The sequence below is a fragment of the Emys orbicularis genome, chromosome 11 (genome assembly GCF_028017835.1).
Source record: "Emys orbicularis isolate rEmyOrb1 chromosome 11, rEmyOrb1.hap1, whole genome shotgun sequence".
Classification (NCBI taxonomy): Eukaryota; Metazoa; Chordata; order Testudines; family Emydidae; genus Emys; species Emys orbicularis.
Window position 1 is genome coordinate 72781644 of NC_088693.1, and position 24772 is coordinate 72806415.

Here is a 24772-nt window from a genome sequence, read left to right on the forward strand (position 1 = left end):
TAGATGTGAAAAGAGTCACCACTTGGAGAGATCCCTTCTGCATGGGAGGAGGCTAAGTTAATTCCACTTTAATGGCTTGTCCCTGTTCTACAGAACCTATATGGACCAGATTTAACATATGGCAAGGACAGAAATGCTCTTTGCTGAGCCAGTGGAATTCACAATGGGAATCGCATGTGATTTTTATACTATTCTTCCAAGCAGAACTTACTCTGCCTTAGGTTTTAGCTTCTCTTGGGGTGGGAGATGAAGGTGCGGGTGTGGAGCGAGTCATTGGCAGTGTGGCTCCTAATAGACCCATATTTGTCTTGGCTGGAGGGTCCATCTTCCTGTCCTGTAACTTGTGGATGATGCTGGCTTTGGAGACTTGGCTTCCTTGTTACATCCAGGACTCCTCTGGTTTTCCTGGTAAACACCATCTTGCAGATAGGGTTATAAACCCCCAAACCTGTTCTTAAAAAAAAATCCCAAAAAACAAAGTACCAGTCCTCTCCTGCCCCAATATACTAAATTGGAAGGGAAAAAATGATCTCTGATTAAGGGAAAAACACAGTTTTATAGCAGGTAGTATGAACAATCTTTTCAATTGTAGGAGAATTTCTTTGACATTATTTCATCCTAACTTTGACAAATGAGCATTTACTGTTATTCATTTTTTGATCTTGGAATAATATTCCGGTTGTTAGTTCAGTGTTGTTTTTATGTTCTCTATCTGTAATAGAGTGGCACATAGATTTATATCTTAACTCTCAAACCATTTGGGTTTGTATTCAGTTGTGAATTAGCTAGCTAACTCATGGGTTACTGTGTTCTCCTATGTTCTAAACAGCATTGAGCACAGCGAGGTCCTGATTTGAACTCTTGGAGCACTACTATAATACAAATGATTAACAGTAGTAATTAATTGAGTCACCCTTTTCTGCACCATGTTTACTCCTTTGCATGCTGGTGTAAATGTTTCTAGAGAAATGGCAATCCCTGAAAACCAAAAGCACAGCAGTGTTTGTGTACCTCTGTTTTTGAATTCATTGTCAATTGCAATGCCATGATGGGTGTGCTTTCCTCAGACTTTATATAGATGGCGCTGTTCCTCTGTATATGATTTCTTCATCTACATAGTTGTGCTTTTCTAGCAGTTTCTTAAGCTCTTCAAGTAAATGTTAGATTTTTGAATGTGCTTAGTGTTGCTACAGAGTATCCCTTTTGTGGTGGATTGCTGCTTATATCTGTACTACTCAGAGGTGAACTGCAGCAAAATCCTAATAGCACAGCAAGGTATCTCTAAATATTCCCATTCTGGTAAAGGGACACTGTTGACTTCAAAATCATGTTTCCAGTTGAAATTCTGTTACTGCTTGTTGCATGTAACATTGAGGGTTAATGTAACTAAAACATTTCGGATAGGAAGTTTGGGGAGATAAGCATGAATCTAATATTTTTGTTCTGTTTGGGTTCACTTGTCTACTTGGCATATGAATCTTATGATGAAACGTGACAAAGTGCTGAACTTGATATAGGAATATAGCAAGAGAGGACTGTATATAGTGAATTTTCTTTTTATATGAAATTAATGCAATATATATTTTAAAACTGTTTCAACTTCAAAACTTTCAAAACACCTGGAGCAGCTATTGAAAGGTATGCAAATGCAGGGTTATGCTACTCAGAACAGTGTTATCTATATCCCCAGGATGCACTATCCAGTTTATGGGCAAAGCGATTTTTTTGAGATATGAAGTTCCAAAAGCCGGACCACTTCTACAAAAGTCAATAACTTCTCTTGCTTCTGTCTTCTTCCGAGTGTCTTGTCCAATTAGCACCTAATCTTCCCCCCAGTCCTATCCTTCTCTTCAGATGGGAAAGAGGACTTGTTAGTATGACATTCTGGGGTGCAATCCTGACCAGTGAGGGGTTGTATCACCACCTGCCCTGCAACTTGGGTGCCTCACAGTGCTTTGCTGCTGTAGCTCCCACCCGGGCCACTCGCGGACAGCATGCTTATAACACTCTGAGTGTCTGTAGAGCCACAGTCCCGGTCCAGCAATTCTGCCCCCCACAGCCTGTCAGCAACTCACCAGCTGCACTCTGGCTTCTAGCAGCCTTGGTTACTGCCTGCAGGGTGACCCCAACACACTGCCAGTCCTGGGTTTCCCCCAAAAAACATGTGTTCTGCACTGTCCAGCCCTCTCCTGGACAGTCCAGATATATTAGGTCCAATGCCTCTCTGAGTGGATCCATATACAACAGTTTGCTACTCTAAATGGAGTTACCTACACAATTCTGTTTAAAGACAACACAGGATTTGTTTTAATTAAAGAATAAAACAAGTTTTTATTTAACTATAAAGAGGGAGTTTAACTGAGTACCCGTATAAGGCATTAAAGTGAGAAATGGTTACAAGAGAAATAAAGATAAAATGTTTTCTAAACTTAACAACAAACTAGACTTGGGTCAAGGTGAAGTCCATTCCCACTAACATTGTTGACCAAATTCTCAGGCCGGCATCTACTCCCAAAGTCCAACACCTGTTTCTTTTGTCATCTGAGGTGGAGAGAGAGAGAGATGGATAGGGAGAGAGAACTTGGGGTGTTTTGCCCCTCACTTTCATAGTTCAGTCACTCTTTGAAATACATTGTACTGAGGATTACCCCTAGTTAAAGTTCATTCAAACAGTAAAGAAGGCAACATGGTGTCTGGTGGTGAAAGAGGTTACATGCAGTTTCTTCTCACCTATGCTGAAATGCAGATTTTCCTTGTCTCCTCCCTCTCACTATCTGAGGACCCTGTTTACAACTTGCATGTAAATTGAGGTAAACACACATTTCTTTAAGACCTGCTTGACCAGTCTGGCCTAACTGCGGCTACATGGGTTTGAATATGTGCTACCAACATCATTCAGGGAGAATTCATAACTTTATATATAATGTTGCTACACACATTTCATCATGATGTTATTGACCAGTGAGTGATTACTTTTCAAATAATACCTCACAAGGCATATTTTGCACAAAGATTATTACAATGGTGTATAGGTTGTGAATATGGGGTGCATTCCATCACAATTGGGCAGTTGTGGATAGCTCAGAAACATATTGCTGTCATTGGCACTTGTCTTTCTAGTTTCCCCTCTTGTTGTTTTCTTTCCCATAACCCCCTGCCATGACATCTTGTTGAGAGAGGCTAGAGAAGGATTGACTAACATAATCTGAGCCAACCTAAGGAACACTGTAGCTCCACATGGCAGTAAAACAGAGTTTTGCTGTGAAGAATGGTAGCACACCCTCTACACATTGAGCATTTTTCCTCTGCTCTAGCCTCAGATCCCACCAGTTGAGAGATTGGGAGATTGCCAGTAATTGAAGCTGGTGTTGTATGTGACCATGTCAAGAGCTACCATTGGGCCAGTTCTTGTTATGTTGAATATTTGCACACATGTATCACCTGGTGTGTTGCCAGGTACATTTAAAAACATTTTCATACAAACTGTTACTGAAAAAGTAATAGAATTTAGACGCTGCGTATTTATAGCCTCGTAATGGAAGAGGAGACCTATGCCCTCACTTGTTCTTGAGTCCTTAAGAAATGAGAATGTATTAAATGATTTTGAATGCATTTAGAAGAAAATGCGAGTAAGATCTCTATTTACTAGTTTCATGAGTTGGGCTAAACTTAATTTACACAATTTAAGCAAACCGGATTAAAAAAAGAACAATATGAAGCTGTTGTATTAAGCTCAAATTTTATCTGGGACAGAGCCATACATGTGCGATTTGTTCATTTCACTAAAGATGGAAATATAGATTAATATTGATGAGAAAAGCATCCTTCCACTGAAAATGAAATGCCAGAGCATGGACGCTATTTGCAAAACATTAACGGAGTACAAAAAATCCATCTGTTTTATTTATATCTGTTACTGAGTTACAAAATTGAAATGTTTCATAGAAGCAAGTAGCTGCAGCATTCTGACACACCAGGCTTCCAGCAACTGCAGAGCTACCATTAGAGGAGTTAGCCTTTCTTTCAAATAAAGGCCAAATGGGAAAAGGGCTATACTGAAATGGGGTAGGGAAGGGTGCAACGGGCAGTCTGTTCATGCGTACAATATAACCAAAAGGGAACCCTACATCTGCAGAAATATAGTTAAAGTATACAAAAAATTGATTTTTTGTATTTGGTTTGCCTGAAGTAATGACTTCTTTATTGTCCTCTGCATCCAGATTATTAATGCATTTCAGTTTGCATTAATGTATGTCTCTGAATTTCAAAGTTGATTGAATAATTTCCAAGACGGATGGCTATAACTGTTTTTATTTTCTTCTTTCTTTCTTTTTTAGTATGGAGGACAAACATAAAGTGGTGAACCCTACAACTATCCCTCGCTACATCCCAGAAATCACAATTGGAGGGAATGAATTTGATAAAATATATTACCAATACAGATCGGTAAGAAATGTCTGTAGGGGATGAAAATGTTGTGGACAGGAAAGGTTTGGGGAATGGAGAAGATAGTCCTGTAAAGTCATGAGCCCACGCATAAAGCGCTTTGTGTAGCTCAAAAGTTTCTTTCTCACCAACAGAAGTTGATTCAATAAAAGCTATTACCTCACCCACCTTGTCTCTCTAATATCCCAGGCCAAGCACCGCTTCAACCACACTGTCACTTATGTCAATTTTATGCATAATATGCTGACTCCTTTCCAGGAGTGGGGCCTCTTATCATATGTACTAGCTTTGTATAGAACCCAACTTTTCTTAAAATCTAGCTTCTATTTAGGGGAAATAATGAAGCAAATTGTTAGATCTATAAGCTGATTCTTTTTTCTCTCTAAATTTGGACTAAAAGATAAATCCTTTTTTTATTCATCTTTCTGCCCTCTGATAAATCTAAAATACTCCTTAAAGTCCAAACAGAAAATTGAATCCCCATTGAAACACCTTTTTTGATACAACTATAAAAAATACTTGTTGCTTTCAAAAAGTAGGTGCTGAGGATGTGAACGTTTCATTGGTTCAGTGAAATGTTATTGCTTTAAATAAACATGTTCCTATAAGCATGCAATATGCTGCACCGCTTCCTGCAGCCCACACACGATATGTCTATGCTGCAGTTAAAAACCCATAGCTGGCCTGTGGCATCTGACTCGGGCTCAGATCTAAGGGACTGTTTAATTGAGGTGTAAACATTTGAGCTCAGGCTGGAACCTGGGCTCTAGGACCCTGCAAGGGTCCCCTTAGACAGAGTCCCGCAAGCCACAGTCTATTTTCTTGCTTGCGTCTATTTTCAGTGTAGACATACCCAGAGACTCCCAAACAAATTAGCTGCTTGCCTTGCTGGTTTTGGAGATAATGGCTTGTAATTGGCTTCCTACCTTTATGCAGTCAGTCTTGCATGGGGTTTTGTGGGACTTAGTGAAAATTAGCATCACCTTCTCTTCAAGGTACTCTGCCGAATTTCTGTAGGACTTCTGTAGGACTTGGTAAATTCTTAGTTTGTACAAATTGAACAGCCAGCTGATGGTGGTGTCTATATATTTTTAAACGGTATGGAAACTTTTTCTCTGCTGACTGCTTGGGGAAACTAGGGCAGGTAAAAGTCCAAGGAAAGTGTATTTGGAAGTTGTAGTAAACTATGATCTGCAGAGTCAAAACAGTTTAATTAGTGCACTAGCAAGGTTAGAAAAATCACTTGTGGTATGTATAATTAGTGTAAAATTCTGGTATTTGAGACCCATTTGGAGAGTGCAAACTGTTGGGGGGTGGGGGGGAAATGTATGCATTAGGTTTAGAATTTCCAATAAATATTACCCCTTCTCGGCTCCTACTCAGTCTGTACGGACCTGGCTGTAGAGAAAGATGCTCTGGGTTCATACAATTCCACATCTTCTGAGATGTCTATTAGCAAGCATTCTCTACAGCTTGTAAATTGAGTTAGAATAGCAGAAGGCTTCTCGTTGTTGCATAAGTTCAAATCAGTTGATGACTTGGAATACTCCCTAATAAGTTTGAGGAAAAAATACTTCCAGAATTAAACACCTTTATGGTAGCTTTTGGCATCATTTCCAGCATGAATCTGAAACTTTGGACTTGATGACTAAGTATATTTGTTCCAAGAATTATTAGGATTCTTGTGTTTCAAAATGAAACAGAAACCTTTGTATGCATTATTGCATATTTAAGGGTGTTGCTCCGGTATGTGCACTGTCATCAGTGCAGTATCCATCTGTACCCACTATGCTTGTTCTGCATAAGAAAACAGGCTTTCCCTGCTAAAGGATCACATTGTGGTGGAGTTCAGAATTGTAGGTGTGTGTTGAGCTCCCTCAGTAGGTGACCTCAGTGCAGCATATTGGGAACCTAGGGATGCTCGTTCTAAATACGCTTTTTTTCCTAACTTGTGTAACTGACAATCTTGTGTTCGGCAACAAGGCAAGGGTGCCCTGTCTCAGTTCGAAATTGGCTTTCAAATACACCTCTACCCCGATATAACGTGACCCGATATAACACAAATTTGGATATAACGCGGTAAAGCAGTGCTCTGGGGGGGGGCAGGGCTACGCACTCCGGCGGATCAAAGCAAGTTCGATATAATGCGGTTTTCCTATAACATGGTAAGAGTTTTTTGGCTCCCGACGACCGTTGTATCGAGGTAGAGGTGTAGTGAGATCCACTTCCCAGATATGATGGAAGGTTATTTGGCAGGAAGAACCATGTAAGCCTTCTAGAAAGGAAGACAGGAAGCTCAAGTGTCACAGTTTCTCCATGATGCCAATCAAGGAAGGCATGATAGTCTTAGGGACCAAAACCATCCAGCTGAGACTGTGCTTAAGTACTTTCCTGTATTGGGGCCATACTTCCTACTGCTGTTTCTCTTCGTCTTTTCTTTTTACTTGGCCAGTATGTTTAAATGATAGTCATAACCCTTCTGTACTTTCACGTGGCCGCTCTAGAGAAGGATTCTACCCAAATGATGTATGGAGGCCTCAATCTGGCCTTCAACCGCTGGGCTCTTTTTTTCCTCCTTCCCCACTTCCCTCCTGCAAATGTGACCCAGTAGCTCCCTCCTTCCTCCTCCCACTCCCATCTGAAACCTTTCTGCTCCTGGGTAGTGTCCCTCCTTCCCTCACAGGCCTGTTCCTGCAGAGGTGCGGCATAAGAAGCATCTCCTCCTCCAGCCAACCAGCTGCCCCTATGCTAGGAAACACCCCTGGAGTTAGGGGGCCACACAAGAGCCACGAGTGGCTAGGGCAGCCCAGGGCCAGTGTCATGGAAGGGGCGTAACAGAGCACAGTGCTACAGAAAGTCTGAGCTTGTAGGCCTAGTTAGTTAGTAACTCCAGACTTAATGATCCTGTAATTAAAACATCAACAGAATTGTAATCTTTTCATTTTGGACAATGCGTGCCTGTTTTAAGTTAGTGGAAATAATACACTTACAAAGGGAATTGTACAGTATGTGTTCTCTGTTTCATAAACCTTTCACATGTGGCTGTTTCCCCCCCCCCCCCCCCCCCCCCAGTGCTTCTCTTCCCCCAAGGGTTGGGGCAAAATCACAACCCTGGATCTAATCATCAGTCCCAAGGCTTACAAATAGATCACTAACCTCTAGGCTTTCCAGACCAGCGCATGCATGTACTTTTGCTGTTTAATAATGGCAGTTTCAAGGTTTCTTAAATTATAGGCAGAAATTGTTTTTCATTCAAATTCTCATTAGGCATGAGGACCTATGAAAACACCTTCCTAAGAACAAGGTTTAAGGCATATCCAACCTTTTGTTTTGTTTTGTTTTGTTTACGGTAGTGAGGCAGCTGCATAAGATTTTTGTTTTTACCTTCTTCAAACTGTCATAGAAATATGGGTCTGGAAGGGAGCTTGAGAGGTCAAGTCCAGCCCCCTGCGCTGAAGCAGGACCAAATAAACCTAGACCATCCCTGATTGGTGTTTTGTCCAACCAGATCTTAAAAACCTCCAACGATTGGGATTCTAGAATTTAGTTACCCTTATATATAACTTCCTTCCTTCCCTTTTTTTTTTCTTTTTTGTTGTTCTTAAATGATCTCTCTCTTTCTGAGACCAGACTTGCTGCATCTTTCTTTTACTATTAAGTAAGTATCTGGCTCGGTTCAGCAGCTTTTTATAAAATTTAAAGATGTGCGTTGGGAGGTAAAAGGAAACTCAGTAAAAAAATAACTTTGTGTCAAGTCATGTAGATCACTGGAAGATAAGCGTGTTAATTCTGACAGGAAGCAGCAAAGACTTTAGAATTCTTTAACAAGTGCCCCTTCTCTCTTTCCAATGATAGACAGCTTCTGACAGAGAATACGCCAAAGTCCTTGGCCTTCCTGGGATGCTAGATTACTTAGAGGTGTCCACAGAGGGGAAGGAATCAAATAATACTACACTTCACACTCCCAAACTGAATCAGTGAGTCCTGCTGGAACCTTCTAGGGACTTCTTTTCTCACCCCTCCAAACATGTCCTCTCTCTTCTCCCAAAATTAGGCAGATGATTATTTGAAGGAAAACGTTAACACAAGCAGCATTTGTACCTCAGAAACCAGAGCTGGATAATTCCTCTCTTCTCACTGCAGATCAAAGGAAGACTAGTCAGTGTTTCCCCTACACACAGTCTTTGAAAACCTTTGATATTGCTGTTAATTGAGAACTAAATAAAATTAGTGGGGGAAAGTTCAGCAAGCCAGAGCGTCCCATCAAAGACAAGCAGGGAAAGTCTATAACAGAAATAGAACAACAGATGAATAGATGGGCGGAGCACTTTGAGGAACTCCTGAATAGAACAGCACCATTAAATCCACCAGACATTGACCCAGCCAACGAAGACCTTCCAATCAATTGTGACAGACCAACCAGAGATGAGATCAGAAAAGCCATCACTATGATGAAGAATAGGAAGGCGGCTGGACCTGACGATATTCCAGTAGAGGCCCTGAAAGTAGATCTGGATGTTTCAGTGGAAATGCTGTACCCCCTCCTTGAGAAGATATGGGAAGAAGAAGTGATTCCGGCGGACTGGAAAGAGGGATATCTTATTAAAATCCCCAAGAAAGGAGACCTCAGCAATTGTGCCAACTACAGAGGAATCACACTTCTGTCGGTGCCAGGGAAGGTCTTCAACCGAGTCCTCTTAGAGAGAATGAAGGATGCCGTCGATCCACAGCTACGAGATGAGCAAGCAGGTTTCCGGCAAAATAGATCATGCACGGACCAGATAGCAACGCTCCGCATCATAGTCGAGCAGTCTATGGAGTGGAGCTCCTCGTTGTACATCAATTTTGTTGACTATGAGAAAGCATTCGATAGCGTGGATCGAGAGACTCTCTGGAAGCTCCTTCGGCACTATGGCATCCCAGCAAAGGTGGTCAACCTGATTAAGAACTTATATGATGGCACACACTGTAGAGTGATCCATGGAGGGCAGCTTACAAACAGCTTCCAGGTGTGAACCGGAGTCAGACATGGATGCTTGTTGTCACCATTTTTCTTTCTCCTTGTCATTGATTGGATTATGAAGACATCCACTTATGAGCGTAGGAATGGAATCCAGTGGACGTTGTGGACCCAGCTTGATGACCTGGACTTTGCCGATGACCTTGCACTCCTTTCACATAGCAAACAGCAGATGCAAGAGAAGACCAACGTAGTGGCAGCCACGTCATCACAGGTTGGCCTCAACATCCACAAGGACAAGACCAAGATCCTCAAGATTAACTCCATCAGTAATGACCCAGTCACACTGAATGGAAGCCCTCTGGAAGAAGTGCAGTCCTTCACCTACCTAGGCAGCATCATCGACCAACAGGGTGGCACGGACGCAGACATCAAAGCAAGGATCGGTAAGGCAAGAGCAGCTTTCTTACAGCTCAAGAACATCTGGAGCTCTAGAGAGCTGTCTTTGGCAACAAAGATTAGACTGTTCAACTCCAACGTGAAATCAGTCTTATTGTATGGAGCTGAAACCTGGAGGATAACTAAAACAGCCACCAGGAAGATCCAGACCTTCATAAATAGTTGCCTTAGAAGGATTCTCCAGATCCACTGGCCAGACACCATCAGCAACATCTACCTCTTGGAGAGGACCCGTCAACTTCCAGCAGAGGAAGAAATTAGAAGGAGAAGGTGGGGTTGGATAGGACACACACTACGCAAGCAGCCAACCAACATCACTAGACAGGCATTGCGGTGGAACCCCCAAGGCAAGCGGAAACGAGGCCGTCCAAGAAACACCTGGCGACGCGACCTTCAGGCTGATAGCATAAAAATGGGCTATACCTGGAACCAGCTAGAGCAAATGGCCCAGGATAAAGGACTCTGGAGATCTGTGGTTGGCGGCCCATACCCCGATTGGGGTGACGGGCATGAGTGAGTGAGTGAATTATCACTAGTCATCCTTGAGTCTGAGGCTGGTACTGAAGTCCACTGCTCCCTGTACGTTTGTTCAGGGCTCTAAAATGCATGCAAAATCATTTTCAGTGTGTCAGGTTCACTTGGGATTTCTCTGGAAGTGCAGCTCTGAATTAATAACCATGCAGCCCAGCAATTTGTCTCTTTTCTGGAATGTATATTATAATTACAATAGATGGAAGTCTCCCTTCTCATTCGTCTATGACAAGAAGAAAACATAGCTATTGCATTAGAGGATCAGACCTGTGGTCTGTCTAGTCCAGTGTTCTGTCTCCTACAGTACCTAAACTAGCTGCTTTAGAGGAGGGTCTGAGAAACTCTTCAGCAGACGAATGTAAGATAACTTGTCTCCCTGTAACTCTTGTCTTGATCCCTATTAGAGATCTGGCTTAAGCCCTGAAATGTGAAGTTTAATATCCCTTCCCATTTATTTAGGCATTAACTGACATAACTGTGGACAAATTCTTGTCATCCATACGACAGTATTTGGTCCTGCCATGCGGGCAGGGGACTGGACTCGATGACCTCTCGAGGTCCCTTCCAGTCCTAGAATCTATGAATCTATAAATGTCCATTCCCTCATAGACTCTTGTTCAATTACATCCTGTGGCAATGAGTTCCACAAGTATTTCTTTTGATCAGTTTTGAATTTCACACCTTTCAATTTCACTGAATGCCTACTCCCCCCTCCCCAGAAAAAAAAAAAAACCAAAGATAAGACTTCTATAAAGAGATGTATTTTTATTGTATAATGATGATACTAGCCCAAAAAGTGAGTTAACTAAAAGAAGATACAGCTTGGGCCCTCACTGTGTGTGAAGTGCTACTCAGACACATGCTGGCAGCTCTGGTTGGGGTGGGGATGATGCCTGGAGTGGGAATAAACACTCAGGCAGGCCTCCAATCTTCCCATCCTTCTTCATTAGTACAGAGCACTCGGGGCTTCCATACTAATCCTCCCTTTACAATAAATACAAGGACACCACAGAGCAAATACTTTAGATGCTGGGGATTCCAGAGTCAGGGTGAGCAACAGGGAGATTGTGGCAGAATAATAAATGTAGGGTTAACGCCAAAATAATTGTACTGTGGAGTAATAAACATTTTGGCCATTGGTCTCAGATTTTAGATATGGTGATTGAGACAAACACCATGTTACCTACCCAGAAAATGTCCTCAGTACGTTGAAAAGAAAAAATTCTTTCCAAGCCAGACATTGTCATGTTTTTAGAACACTGCAGCTCTTTCTTTAATGTAAGTAATTACATTGTAAATTGTGTTTCAGTTTAGCCTCTCTCTGTTTTTCCAAAATTAAGGAGGCTAATTATTGTTAGGGTAACTCCCTCCCTTCTTATGTATGACTTTATCAAAGACAGCTGCTATGGCAACACCATCTTCTGTTTTCTCTCCCCTGCTATTTTTTCCTTTACCATCTTCAGTTGTTTTCATTTTTGTGGATCAAGGTCTCCCTTTCCATTTTTTATTTTAATGGAGATATTTGACAGCTTTAATACAGAGCACTGTCTGTTCTCAGAGCTAGGAAGAAAAAGTTTAATAAAGACAGACGTGCAATAAACAAGAAAAGGCTCTAATTTCTAAGTGTTCTGCTTTGTGAAATATTCGTCTCTTCAAAATGACTTTTTTAGCAGATTCCTGTAAATAAAATTGTTCTTGCTATCAAATTTAATGTTTGTGCATATTGTGTGAAAAGACTGTTGTCTGATAAAATATCCTTAAGCATCTAACAAACAAAAACCAGTAGATTTTAAATGAACTACCAAACTATCTTTAAAGCTGACCTGCAATGGGGAAAATGGGTGTTCTGTGCTTTTCTTTCACTACTTATAAAATGGAGCATAAAAGATTTTTGTTCGTTGTGTTTTGCTTTAGAAGTTTAAATCTTACCTGCCCTGGTTTCCCTGGAAGAATCTGTAGACGGCTAAAGAAATAGTAGGATTATAAAGTAGAGTACAAAGGGAGTGAAACCAGTGTAAATGGTGAGTTTGAAGGCTTGGTAGACTGCTTCAAAAAATTTTTGGGACATCATTACTAATACAATAAAATGCCAGCACCATTAAAATAACCATTTCGAACAGGAACCCGGTCAGCAGGAAACCTAAAATAAAAGAATCTCTCTTCATTGTGAGAAGCGTGCCGTCAGCCCCCTCCAACGACCCTGTTGAGCGGATGTCTGTTGCAACATGCCTGTAAAGTCACCAAATTCAGGCTATAGTGGACCAAGCAAGTTCCAGACTTCTGTAGCCCTCACAGAGTGCCTCCTTCATAACAAGGGAGATCCAGCTTGAGTGTTTCTACTGACCACCGCTATGGCAGTATGATGGGGGGAGAGGTGATTCCTCAGATATGCCCTTTTAACTCAAACAAATAGCTGTGGAGAAAGTTTTGTTAAAGATTAAAACCCTGGCTATTTCACTTCTGGGGTCAGAGAGCTCCCATGCCCCTCCTTTGGGCCACCCAGAAGGCCTCCAGCAAAATCAGGGAGGACAAGATTTGATGATGATCCTAGTATCTCTTAGACAGGACTCTATTTCTTGGAATGGGGAAAGACTTCAGGCTGCCTTTTTCAGATTCTTTACTGTGCAAAGAACACTGGCCCCATTATTTTCCCTTTGGTTATTCCTGACTTGCTCTGTAAGGTTGGATTCTGCAGGGCTCTCAAAGAATTGAAAATATTGCATAGTTTATATGCTGGATTTTGCATAGCCTAAAACTGAAGGGTCAGTTCTAATTTCTGAATTTCTTGGTTCGTGGAGAACATTGTTTTGGAAGCTCTTATTGACGAGAAGCACTTCTGACAACACACAAACTGAATTATGTGCAGAGCTAACTTTCTGGGGTTAAAATTGGCGTTTCTAAAGCCTGCTGCTACCTTGCTAAAATATGTTAATATGACACTAACCATAAGTAAGCCTAAAGGTAAGAGGCTTCAGATGCATTTTAGTACTGACTAATCAGAAAAATAAATACCCAGTTATAATAATCACTTTATTCAGCATGGCACTAGTCAGTTGGCTCTACAGCGACTTCCTGTGGCGTCATGTGGTGATCTGGGTCTGCTCCCCACTCTGCCACTGGCCTGATGGGTGACCTGCGGCAAGACACTTCACCACCCCGTGCCTCAGTTTTCCCACCTGTAAAATGGGGATGATGATACTGCCCTCCATTGTAAAGTGCTTTGAGATCTACTTATAAGTGCTAGATAAGAGCTAGGTATTACCTTACTGACTAAAGTCAATGTTTACTATTAACACTGTTCTGCTACGAAAGAGCAAGGTGGATTCTGTTCTGCCTTGCATATGAGTGCTTAGAATAGATGTTGTAGTGATTTGCCATTATAGAAGTATATAATTTTGTTACTAATCTCTTTTAATCAGCTAAATTCTGCTGCCTGAATCTTTATTATTGGCAATATTGTAAAAGCCAGAACACAGCTGTGCTCTAGGTTGTCTATAGTCCTGATAGTTGGAGAAATCAACTATTAATTTGAGCAAGTTTGGTAAGTTAATCGGTGAAAGAAAACAAACAAGGAGTCCCAGAGATATCATCGTTAATGACCCTTCTCAGCACTCTAATACCTTCCGTAGTTTTCTGACAGTTGACCCAATATGGGTAGTGGATGGAAAATATTTCACCTGGCATTGTACCCTTATGCTGCGGGTACCACAGATGTTGTTTTTCAGCATTCTGGATATGACAGCAGAGAAGACTCATAATTTCCAATTGATGACCAAAATCTTCACAGTACAGCTCAGTTTATGTGCAGCAACATACATCTATCTATGTAAAATTTCAGAACATGTCAGCAAGAAAAAGTGTGGTGAACATCCGTGTTACTTAAAAAAAAAAAAATTGTATGCATTTCATTTTCTTTATTTTTTAGCAATAACGTAGAAAATATTTGGATTGCCCTGACATTACTCTTGCTTATATTGGCATCATAACTGCAGCTTAGATCACCCTTTTCATGCCAGTGTATACATGTATTGGGCCAAGATTTTCTTAAGTGGCTAGCAATAGATGTAACCGAAAATCAGAGCCCTTTAAGTTGTTGTCGAGTTGGGCACCCAAAATCAAATCAGTGATGAGAATCTTGACACATTTTATGCATTAAGAACCTAGAGGAAACCAGAGATCATTAATAACTGTTCTTCTAATGAGCCTGTCAGCTTAGCAGGACAGTTGCTCGTCTGTTCATATTGTAACTTTTTTTACTTCAGTGAAGAATAGGTTACTTTAATATTAGGTCAGTACTCATTATTCGGGCTAAAAAACCCATTGACTTCATTGGGAGTTCTGCCAAAATCAGGAACTGTAGCAGCGCCTTAAAAATTAGCATCCTAATTAGTGTGCTATTCTTCTGAAGCATGTGTATCTGGCTCACAGATTTTTTTATTTTCTATTAGATAATTTTGCACTGGAGCAAGTAATACCAAGCCTACCCCAAAAAGTCCAATGTCTAAACCAATGTTTAAAGAGTTCTAAGAAGAAACGGTATCTGAAGTGAAAAGCGTGCACTTTAATTTACAGCCAGCTAAAATAAACCACCTTAGCTATAAACCTCTGAAAACCAGGGCTTCTAATGGAAACAGCAATAGACCTTAACTAATAGCAGCAATGACAGGTGCTGCTATGGTACTTACTATAAATGGTCAGCAAATGAAAAGGCTTGGAGATTGGTAAAAGCCTCCGTGCTTTGCAGAGTGATGGCTTGTGTTTTTAAATACTCTTTGATCCACAGTGTTCAAAACCTGTTATTTATGGACCTGTTTTAGCTGTTAAGCACAGCGGTTAATGAAAGCAGCCAAGGAGTTGCGGGAAGGAGGTAGTTCTTCTCTTCGGTCCAGAAATTCTGGAAAATAAGACAGGCTCCAAACTTCATGATGGATTTAGACATTTCTAGATTGTTTAAACTCTCAGGCGGCTCTGGCTACACATGTCTGATTTTCATTTTTTTTGAGGATCTGTGAAATGCAACTGTAGTGTACAGTAAACACCTTGTTGAAACTGTTCATTATTCTATAACATATACCATTTTAAAGAGGCATTTAATCATATTCATGTTCTTGACACACTTCTGTGGTGTCGTTTTTAATTTAATTAGTAAAGTGATCTTTTATTTTTTATCTAATTTGCTTTTTAAAAATCTGAGCAAATTAATTCCTTTGTATGAGTCAGTTCTGTCTTCGGAGCAGCAATTCAGTTTGAGGAGTTGATGTGTCACATACTCTTGTTCAGATGGGCCCTTTGGTCAAGTTTGATTAATTCAGTGCAGTGTTACATAGGAGATCAAGGTTTGATTCCTGGTCTCCTACTCCTCTCTGCTAAGATAGTAGAAAAGGCTTTGTTGGGAGTGGGTGACAGGGGACGGATCACTTGGTGATTACCTGTTCTGTTCATTCCCTCTGGGGCACCTGGCACTGGCCACTGTCAGAAGACCAGATACTGGGCTAGATGGACCTTTGGTCTGACCCACTATGGCCATTCTTATGTTTTGCATTACTCAGCAGTGACTATCCTGGAAGGCACATTTCTGCTTTGCAAGGGAGATGTATTCAAATGATCTATTGGGTGTTTCCATTGCTCATGTGTGTCTGTCACCCCGTCTTGTGTTTGATTGGAAGCTCTTTAGGGCAGACACTTGTTTACTATGTTGGCACAGCATCTGGCCAAGGCCTCTAGATGTTGTTTCAGTACTACAAATAACTTGGCTTTGTTTACTTTATCAGAAGGTGGGTTCTGGGATTTGTATATGAAGATAAGCTTCACCCCACAATCCTCTTCTACTTGGGAACCTTAGTAATGACACAGTTCACAGATCTGGGCATGATGTGTGCAGTGCAAGGCCCAGGAGGAATTAAAGGGACAAAGTTGGCTTTGTCTGTGTTTCATACCTCTACTCCCTCCCTAATCATGGCACTTCAGGTTGCCTTTGTTCCCAGGGGCATTTCAAATAGTTGGGGATAGGCAGAGATGATAGTGTTCCAGCTACGCCCCTTTCCCTGGCCGCACACCATAGGTTCAGCTATGCTCCTTCTGCCCCACTGGAGAAATCCTCTAAACCGGGGATTCTTTGGTTGGCCATTCATGTAATCACAAAACAGATTTAATTGGGACAGGATCCTGGCCCTAAATGTTTCCCTCTTAATTGTATGAGGAGACGCCTGCTCTGATTTTACGTTGCCAGTCAGCTGCATCTTCCCTTTAGTCTAATTCAAGCCTTAGTGAAATTGAAAAGTTTTCTCAAGCACAGAGCAGTACTGTGAACAGGCCAGCCACGCTCATTAATTATGTGGATTAACTGATTTTCATTACTGCTCTCGGAGAAACTCTGTTTGTTTTCCATGAGACTTAGAACTTTTCTAACTCACGTTAGAACAAAAGGGAATGTAGCGGGTAATCGGGGCGATCTTCCCCCACCTCTGACCAAAAAGGTGTGGGTAGGTAAGGTGGAACCCCCGCCTAGGAGCCCAATTTGGGGGGAGGGGCTAATGGGACTGAGATGCAGTGCATTTCAAGTACCAATCCTGCTCTGCTTCTGCCTATTACATAAAGAGAAAAAGTTGACTTATGACTAACTGTACTTACCCACCAGTTATTTTAAATACATGTTTAAATGACCTAAAAGGACTTCACTAGAATCACTGGAAAAGATTTTCTCAGTCATTCTACATTCAGAGAAAGGGCATCCTCTGAAGTATGCTCAGAACAAACCATATATATTTCTATAATAATGTTGGAGTTACATCACTTTTTCAGTTCAGTATCCACTTCATTGCTGCAGGTTTCTTTTCTGAGCTGTTGCTGCATGGCATGGCTTACTAGATATGTGACTTCATTTAACTATATTAGTTTCCCTTTGAATTTTTAGCAATTTAAGAGCCTGTCTAGTAATACGTCCTCAAATTCATATAATCTTGGCTCTGTATTTTAACAAATGTCTTTGCCAAAAGTCTGACTGAATAACCCTTCTTCGATGAATACATATTATAACAGGGGTAGGCAACCTTTGGCATGTGTGCCGAAGGCGGCATGCGAGCTGATTTTCAGTGGCACTCACACTGCCCGGGTCCTGGCCACCGGTCCGGGGGGCTCTGCATTTTAATTTAATTTTAAATGAAGCTTCTTAAACAGTTTAAAAACCTTATTTACTTTACATACAACAATAGTTTTGTTATATATTATAGACTTATAGAAAGAGATCTTCTGAAAAGGTTAAAATGTATTACTGGCATGTGAAACCTTAAATTAGAGTGAATAAATGAAGACTCAGCACACCACTTCTGAAAGGTTGCCAACCCCTGTATTATAACAATGGCTTTCATGTACTTTATATCTCTAACAAAAAACACATGGCATCTTTGTATTGGATAATTTGAATTGTGGTGGAGGTAAGATATGGTTGTTTTTTTTAGAGTGGATATTTACTCAGAAATGAAATAATAAAATTCATGTTTTTTCCCCCAGATACGACCCGCCCTTCCCCCCCCTTCCCCTGTTGCTTTAATAATCTGATTATCATCATCTGGGAATTTCTTTAAATCTGCCTTAAGAAAGCTGGGGAGAGCAATTTTTGTGCTAGAATTAATAGATGCAGGCTGGACACAGCAGCCTGATGCCTTAATAGATTTTTTTTTTCTCCAGCTTTCCACTGTAAATTTGTGTTGTAGAGATGGAAACAAATGACTTACGCTATCACAAATCTACTCTTCAATCAGCAGGAGTTGCTGTTAAAAGGACTGCATGATTGCATCTGATATTTAGATGAGACATTAAAAGGCAACTTTTAAATTAAAAACCTTAGAGAATCTGATCGGGGTGACTTGTAATAGTTTCTACTAGATGGGGTGGGTGGGTGTGTTTGTGTTCAAGACACGGAAACCTTTTGTGACTCATTTGATCTCTGTCGTAACAGACGTTGCTTCTTTCTGACCTTAATCCAGGATGAGGCCATTTTTGTTAGATAAATATTCTGTGGCATAGCAAACTGCCATCGACCACATCAATACCTAATTGCACCCCTCTTCCCATGCTGTGAACAAGTGCACTTACTCGAAATAGTTCTTTGTCCAGACTTTATTTCTTCTTTAAAAAAGAAAAACAATAAGCCTGTGGTTCTTGCTATATTACCACTATCTGTGTGGGGAACAGAGGCAGGGAAGAGTTTATACATCACAGATCAATGTTTAGCATTGTTTAAAAAATCATTGAGGTCACAGTAGATTTTTACAGTGTTACGTTTTCTTCACGTGCTGAGCATCATCTTACAGAACTGTGATGTGCTTTGTATATTTGATGTTAGTTATGTACCAACTCTTTAGAGGGATAGATGGCTTTTGTTATCTGATGGATCCTGCAAAGAAGAGCCTGAGAACTTCTGGCATTCTTAGACCATTGTCTGTGCCTCCGTCAGAGAAAGTGTTAACAGCTCAGAGTTTAAAAAAGGCTGAAATGTATTTCCCTCTGTTTGGCCTCACTGAATTTGGGGGATTTGTTGCCAAAGTAGTTATTTTATGTCTGGTTTCACCCATATGGATCAGATTGTAGACTCAGGCCTCAGTATGTGTCTACTGAATACATGCAGTATTATAGATGTGTTGGTCCCAAGACCTGAAGAAGAGCTCCTGTGTAAGTCTGAAAGCTGGTCTCTCTCTCTCACTGACAGAAGCTGGTCCAATCAGATATTACCTCACCCACCTTGTCTCTCTACTGGGTGGGTCAGTTTACACTGGGTCTAAGTTAAAACTCTCACTAGTTTATTAATATTGGATAGGGGTGTAACTTTTCTTATGTTTCTCTACTGACCAGAGGCCTAGTCTAGCCGCAGTTGTAGTGGCATAAAAGTGCATTTGCTGATGTGCCGTCTTTCACTCGGGGAACTGAAATAAGCTTTGACAGCCAGAGCACCTTTTTGTCCATTGGCAGGATAGCTATCCAAGCAAACCTTTCCTAGTGTAGGCCTGGCCTTAGACAGCGTAATTTGTAATCCTTTAAAAATGCTGATACTCAAAAGAAACACCCCACTGCCTCCACCCCAAAATCTTAGCAGCTTGAAATTGAATTCTGTACTGGAGTGGGATTTCTCACTGTGTACCGTGGGGTGGTTTTGTGCTGTTCCTGGATACTGAAAATGTAGGCTGTGTAATGCTTTGGTTCGACTTCCTGTTCATGTGCACAGGCAGGGGACTATGCTGTCCTGGCATTGCTCAGCAAGGCTGCCTGCGCTCCTTTCCTTCCACCTCCATGCAGGAAGTAGTTCTTGAAGTAGAAGAGTTGTGTGTGTGTGTGTACTGAGAAATTGCATGAGACTGTCCATAAAGGGATTGTCTTTTTTAATATTGCACTTGAATTTTCCATGCCCTTGCTAACACTCAGAAGGTCTGCTGATCCCCTGCCCAGCTCAGACATGGATCCCACAGTTGCTTTCCATTAAAGTATCCCATCCTACCAAGCAATAGGACTCTTGTTCAGCTCTTCCCATGCACCTTTGCTTTACTTCCATCTATAACCCCCCTTCCTGTCCTCTCTCAAGTTAGCGCAGCAGGATCAATCCTATCTCCTTTCCTAGCAATCCTGGCCTCTCCCCTTTTTTCTCTGCACTTCCCACCTGTTCCTTGGTTTTCACACTTGCACGGTTCTCTCCACTCATTCCTCTTACCTGTCAACTTCAAGTCCTGATCAGCTTCCCTTTCCCTTATGGTCTTAGGCCGACACATCCCAGAGGGTTGGACCTGGGCTATACCACAGAAATTGCCAGAACTGTTTTTAGATAAGTCTCTCACCAGAACTGTCTAAAAAGATGAATCATTCCAGCTGGAGAGTCCATTGGGATCCCACTTGAAGGGGATGTGAGATGCTTGGGCAGAACTGAACTTTCTAGAATGTTAAGGGAAAAGCTGTCTAAAATCTATCCAGAAAACTGGTTTCCATTTAAAGGGACGGTGTGTTAAGTAATATAGAATTCTATTTGGAAATGCATTACACTGTGCATAAGTAGCATATAGTAATAAGATTGTGATGTGTCCCAACCAAAGGTTGTCATAGCTTTATTTTCAGATGAAGTCGTTGAGACCTGAATAAATGGTATGAGGAACTTTAGCTACCATGCAAATTAGGAAACAGCTGTCTGTTAAATGCAAATTGAAAATGCAATGAAAATACTGACCCCTTGAAAAAGTTTTCTGTTTTAATGAATTCAAGTTAGATCTGCATATACAGGCTGAATATTAATGTATTTTAAATGGATTAGTTTTACTGTAATAATTAATTGGATTTTTCATGCATGCCATCTTTCGTATTGTTAATTTGCATTTATTTTGGGATTAGTATCTACACTCTTACTCCATTTCTGTGGGACAAACTACAATGAACCCTTTAAACCTTTAGGATCCCTCCAGGTTTCTGAAGCTGTCAACCAAGAGAAATATTGGCCAATGGTTTTTAAAGCAACTTCTCATTGTGGATGCCCAACTGAAGTTACTTTAAAGAGGCCTGATTTTTAGAAAGTGCTGAAAATTGGGCACCCAAAAATCACTAGTCTTTTTTTAAATTGAAAACCTGGCCAAAGGTGTTGGGGGGTGAAGTGCAGAGGAAGAAGAAGAAAAAATGGTTTATCATCATAAATGGCCTAGCCCTGACTGAGCTTGTTCGTTTTTTCTAGCTTCCTGGTCGCAATTTTGACAAAGGTTACAACTCCGAGGTGGGGGACAAGTGGATCTGGCTGAAATGAAACCCACCGCACTTTGAAGCCCTAACACCGAATGACCACAAAATTTGAATGATAAAGAAGCTGCTTTCAATCTCTTTGCTCACCATTTACTGTATATGCAGCACAAAGGACACACGTGTAAGTGATTCGGGAATTAGAGTGTAAGAGAATGGCCTCAAAGTAAGACAAACCACCGTAATATTTAATTTAAGGAAACGTCTTGCCTCCTTTGGGATTCAGCTCATTTTTATTTTAGAATGATCCACAGTAATTGTAATAATCTGACATTGCAGTGGTAGCCTTTCTAAGATCAACATGGAATCGCCATCAAACCTGGGGCTTCATATTATACAGGATTGTGATTGTTTGACTGAACTGAAAAGAAATAAAACCTGTATCCTTATGATTTTTCCAATTTATATTTCCATCCCCGTGTCACACGCAGTTCTGTTAGGCACACCATTCTGATGCAGCTGTATTTCTATAAATAGGTCTTTCATAGGTATTGACATCAAAGCAAACAAATTATATTTTTTTTTAAAAAGCCACCAAGAGTGAGGGGGAATGAGTAGTGGTCACATTTAAACAACAAAGTATTTGTTGCACTTACAAATGTAAAGATTTCATAATAATTGCCAGCAGTTGAGCACTAATTTCTTTCTCTTAATATAAAACCATAAATCAAAATGTTGGAGTATAAAAGGCAAAGTAAAAGTCATTATTATTTTATATGTCTCTAAAAATCGAAGTTACAGAGTTCTTTTAAATAAATGATTCATTTGGCTTTAGTTACCAATCATAAAAATTAGGCTTCCTGGCATTGCTTCTAGCAGCGCTGTCCAGATTCAGTCTGTCGTAATTCTGCATTTCCAGCTAGGGGCCAAGTACTTTAATCATTGAATGAAAGTGCTGCCAGGCACTCCAACATTTAGGGCAGTGCTCTTGTCTAAGCAACCACGTCTGGCCGGCTCCCTTTTCCTGCACCAAGTCTATTGTGAAAAGGCTTCTTTAAAAACTGCCTTGGGGGCCCAGTTAGATGTTGAGATAGGCAAGCCCCCTTCCTGCCTATTTCCTTGGGCCGATCAAAAATCAGCTGTTTTACTCCATTTGGTAGTGTATTGCTAACTCCCCGTTCACACTGGGGCTTTCAGATCAGCTTCTGCAGCTCCAGCATAATGTCAGATGTGCAAGTAAAGCAGGAAAGTCCTTAGTGACAAATGTGTGTGCCCAACCACCTGGGCCACAGTTCCCCATTCCAGACTGGCCTGGAGCACTGCAGAGCTCTCAGGCTGTGGGCCTCATCAGATCCTCCAGCCTCAAGGCTGGAGCTTGGCATTTCCCCCTGTGGAAATGCGCATATGCAGGTACCACTCAGAAACGTGTCTGCCACAGGAGACAGGCAGGTCTAGGGGCCAAAGAGTGCAGCAGGAATTGGCAACACAGTCACACACTTCCTTAGTCCTCACACCTATCCAGATGGCTGTGTGCCAGCTCTCACTTCAGCATGGGCCAGTTTTGAGGCTCCTCTTGCCACCTGGACCTTGTATTAGCCTTGCAGATGAGATGCAAGCTGAACAGTGAGTGTGCTAGGCATATATTTTACTAGCTTTTCCTTCCGTGTTTTGAGTGCCACCCTACAAGCAATCATTAAGGAGGGGTGGAGGAGAGATGACATCTGCTGGGCTTGCTGTGACCTTACAAGTCCTTTTTTGAGAGGTCCAACACTGTTTTCATAAGCTAGTCCTCCGTGTTCTGCGGACGTTGGTAACTCACTTGGCATTGCGTGTGCAAGTGTGGTATAAGCTCCTCTGCTGGAATGTGAAGTTCTGGTATTTGGAATGCTGGAAAAGGGGCTCGGTTTAATTTTCCAGGGTGGGTGCTCTGTCTGTGTGTGGTGTGGAGCGGTCGGAAGCAAAGAAACAAATCTTCCCCTAAAATTCCAATCGTCCTGTTTGATGAAATGCATATCCCCCAAGCCCTGCTTTAGATGGAACATAATTCCAATCAGAAAAAAATGCACGCACAGCTCACATTATGACACAAAACATACAGCATAAACCTCTCCAGATTTAACTGGAGCTTCAAGGACTGTAAACTAAATATATAAGAAAAGCAATGTTCCTCCTCCTGATTCTAACTTCTCTCTGTTTGCTGTTACTTTTTCCTTACTGGGAAAAGAGTTCCCTCTGAACCAACACTGAAAAAGGTATTTAGATTTTAATTCCACTAATTAGCATTCGGTGTCATGCCAACGTCAACTTACAGATCCCCGGTCAACTCTCTCCTGCCTTTTAGTAGGTTTGAAAAGGTTAAGTATCTACAGTCATCAAGATACCGTCGGTTAAAGTTTGTTCTGTAGTATCCAGCGTCTGTGCAATATAGGCTGTAGTCTGCGCTGTCACCAAGACCTCTTGCCAGTCCTAGAGTGCGAATCCCATTGGAGGTCTCCAAAATGCTACAGATATGAACTGAACCAATCGCTGGGTGAAGTTCCCTAGCCTGTGTTATCCAGGAGTTCAGATGATCACAATGGGCCTTTCCGGCTATTAAATTCTATGAGTTGATGATAACCCCTGACCAATTTTAAAACGAAGGCTATGGCTATGCTAGCAAGCTTACAGCGGTGCAGCTGCATCAGAGATCTCTCCTCTTACTCAGGGGTTGAGTAATTATGTCGGCAGGAGACGCTATCCTGCCAACATAGCACTGTCCACACTGGTGCCTAGGTCAGTGTAACTTACCTTGCTCAGGGGGTGGCTTATTCACACCCCTGAGCAACATAAGTTATACCGACGTAAGTGGTAGTGTAGACATAGCCTTAGTTCACATGGGTTTATGGAGTTCTGGGTTCCCAGTAAACCCTCCCACTCCAACCAGCCCTGCAGTTGACGACTGGCTTGTGTTTTCGCACTTGAATTGTCCATTAGTAGTTTCCGTGTTAGCTGATGGAGAGTTGAAATCTTGCGGCGTTTAACAGGGTCAGTCTGTCTACATTCGTTATCTCCGTGTCCTCTGAACCACAGAGCAAACGCTGTATTTAAGCTTGACATTTTAATTCCACACCTTCCCTCCCTCCTAAAAAAAAAAAAAAATGCTTCCCTTTTAGAGAATGAGCAATGACACTTGGCTCGGGGCCATGGCTATGGGATCCAATGAGTTATTCTGCTCCCTGTCTTAAGGTGCCTCCTTATGTTTTCTAACGAGATGGTTTTGATGTTAACCACACAGCTTTTTTGGCGAGAGCGAATGCAGTGATAAACTCCTCTGCTGAAATAGAACAGAAGACAAACTCGCTGTACCCCAACCACAGACCAAATTCAAACCATGCTTCTCTCCGGAAAAGCTTGCTCGGGGGCAGGTCTACACGAGAAGCTGCACTGCTGTAGCACGTCTGGTGAAGACGCTTTGTGCGGATGGGAGAGCACCTCCTGCAGACAGAGCGACGGTGTGGACAGCACTTCAGTCAGTGTAACTTGCGTCGCTCGGGCGCGTGTCTTTTTCACCCCGCTGAGCGACGTAAGTTACATCGATTTCAGCGGCAGCGTAGACCTGCCCTGAGAGAATGTAATTTAGATCCACAACACATTCTAGCGGGCTAGGGATGTTATTTACAAAGGAACTGGCAA

The 24772-nt window shown here is 41.6% G+C and overlaps 1 protein-coding gene across 1 annotated transcript in view; it reads left to right on the top strand.

Moving 5' to 3' along the window:
* Positions 1–21549, top strand: part of NDUFA10 (NADH:ubiquinone oxidoreductase subunit A10) — a 64806-nt gene extending 43257 nt beyond the window's left edge. The window contains exons 9-10 of the mRNA XM_065413309.1: positions 4338–4446; positions 21099–21549. Of these exons, the coding sequence (XP_065269381.1) occupies positions 4338–4446; positions 21099–21167 (178 nt within the window). The 3' untranslated portion in view covers positions 21168–21549. The remainder of the gene's footprint in view (positions 1–4337; positions 4447–21098) is intronic.
* The last annotated feature ends 3223 nt before the right edge of the window (positions 21550–24772 follow it).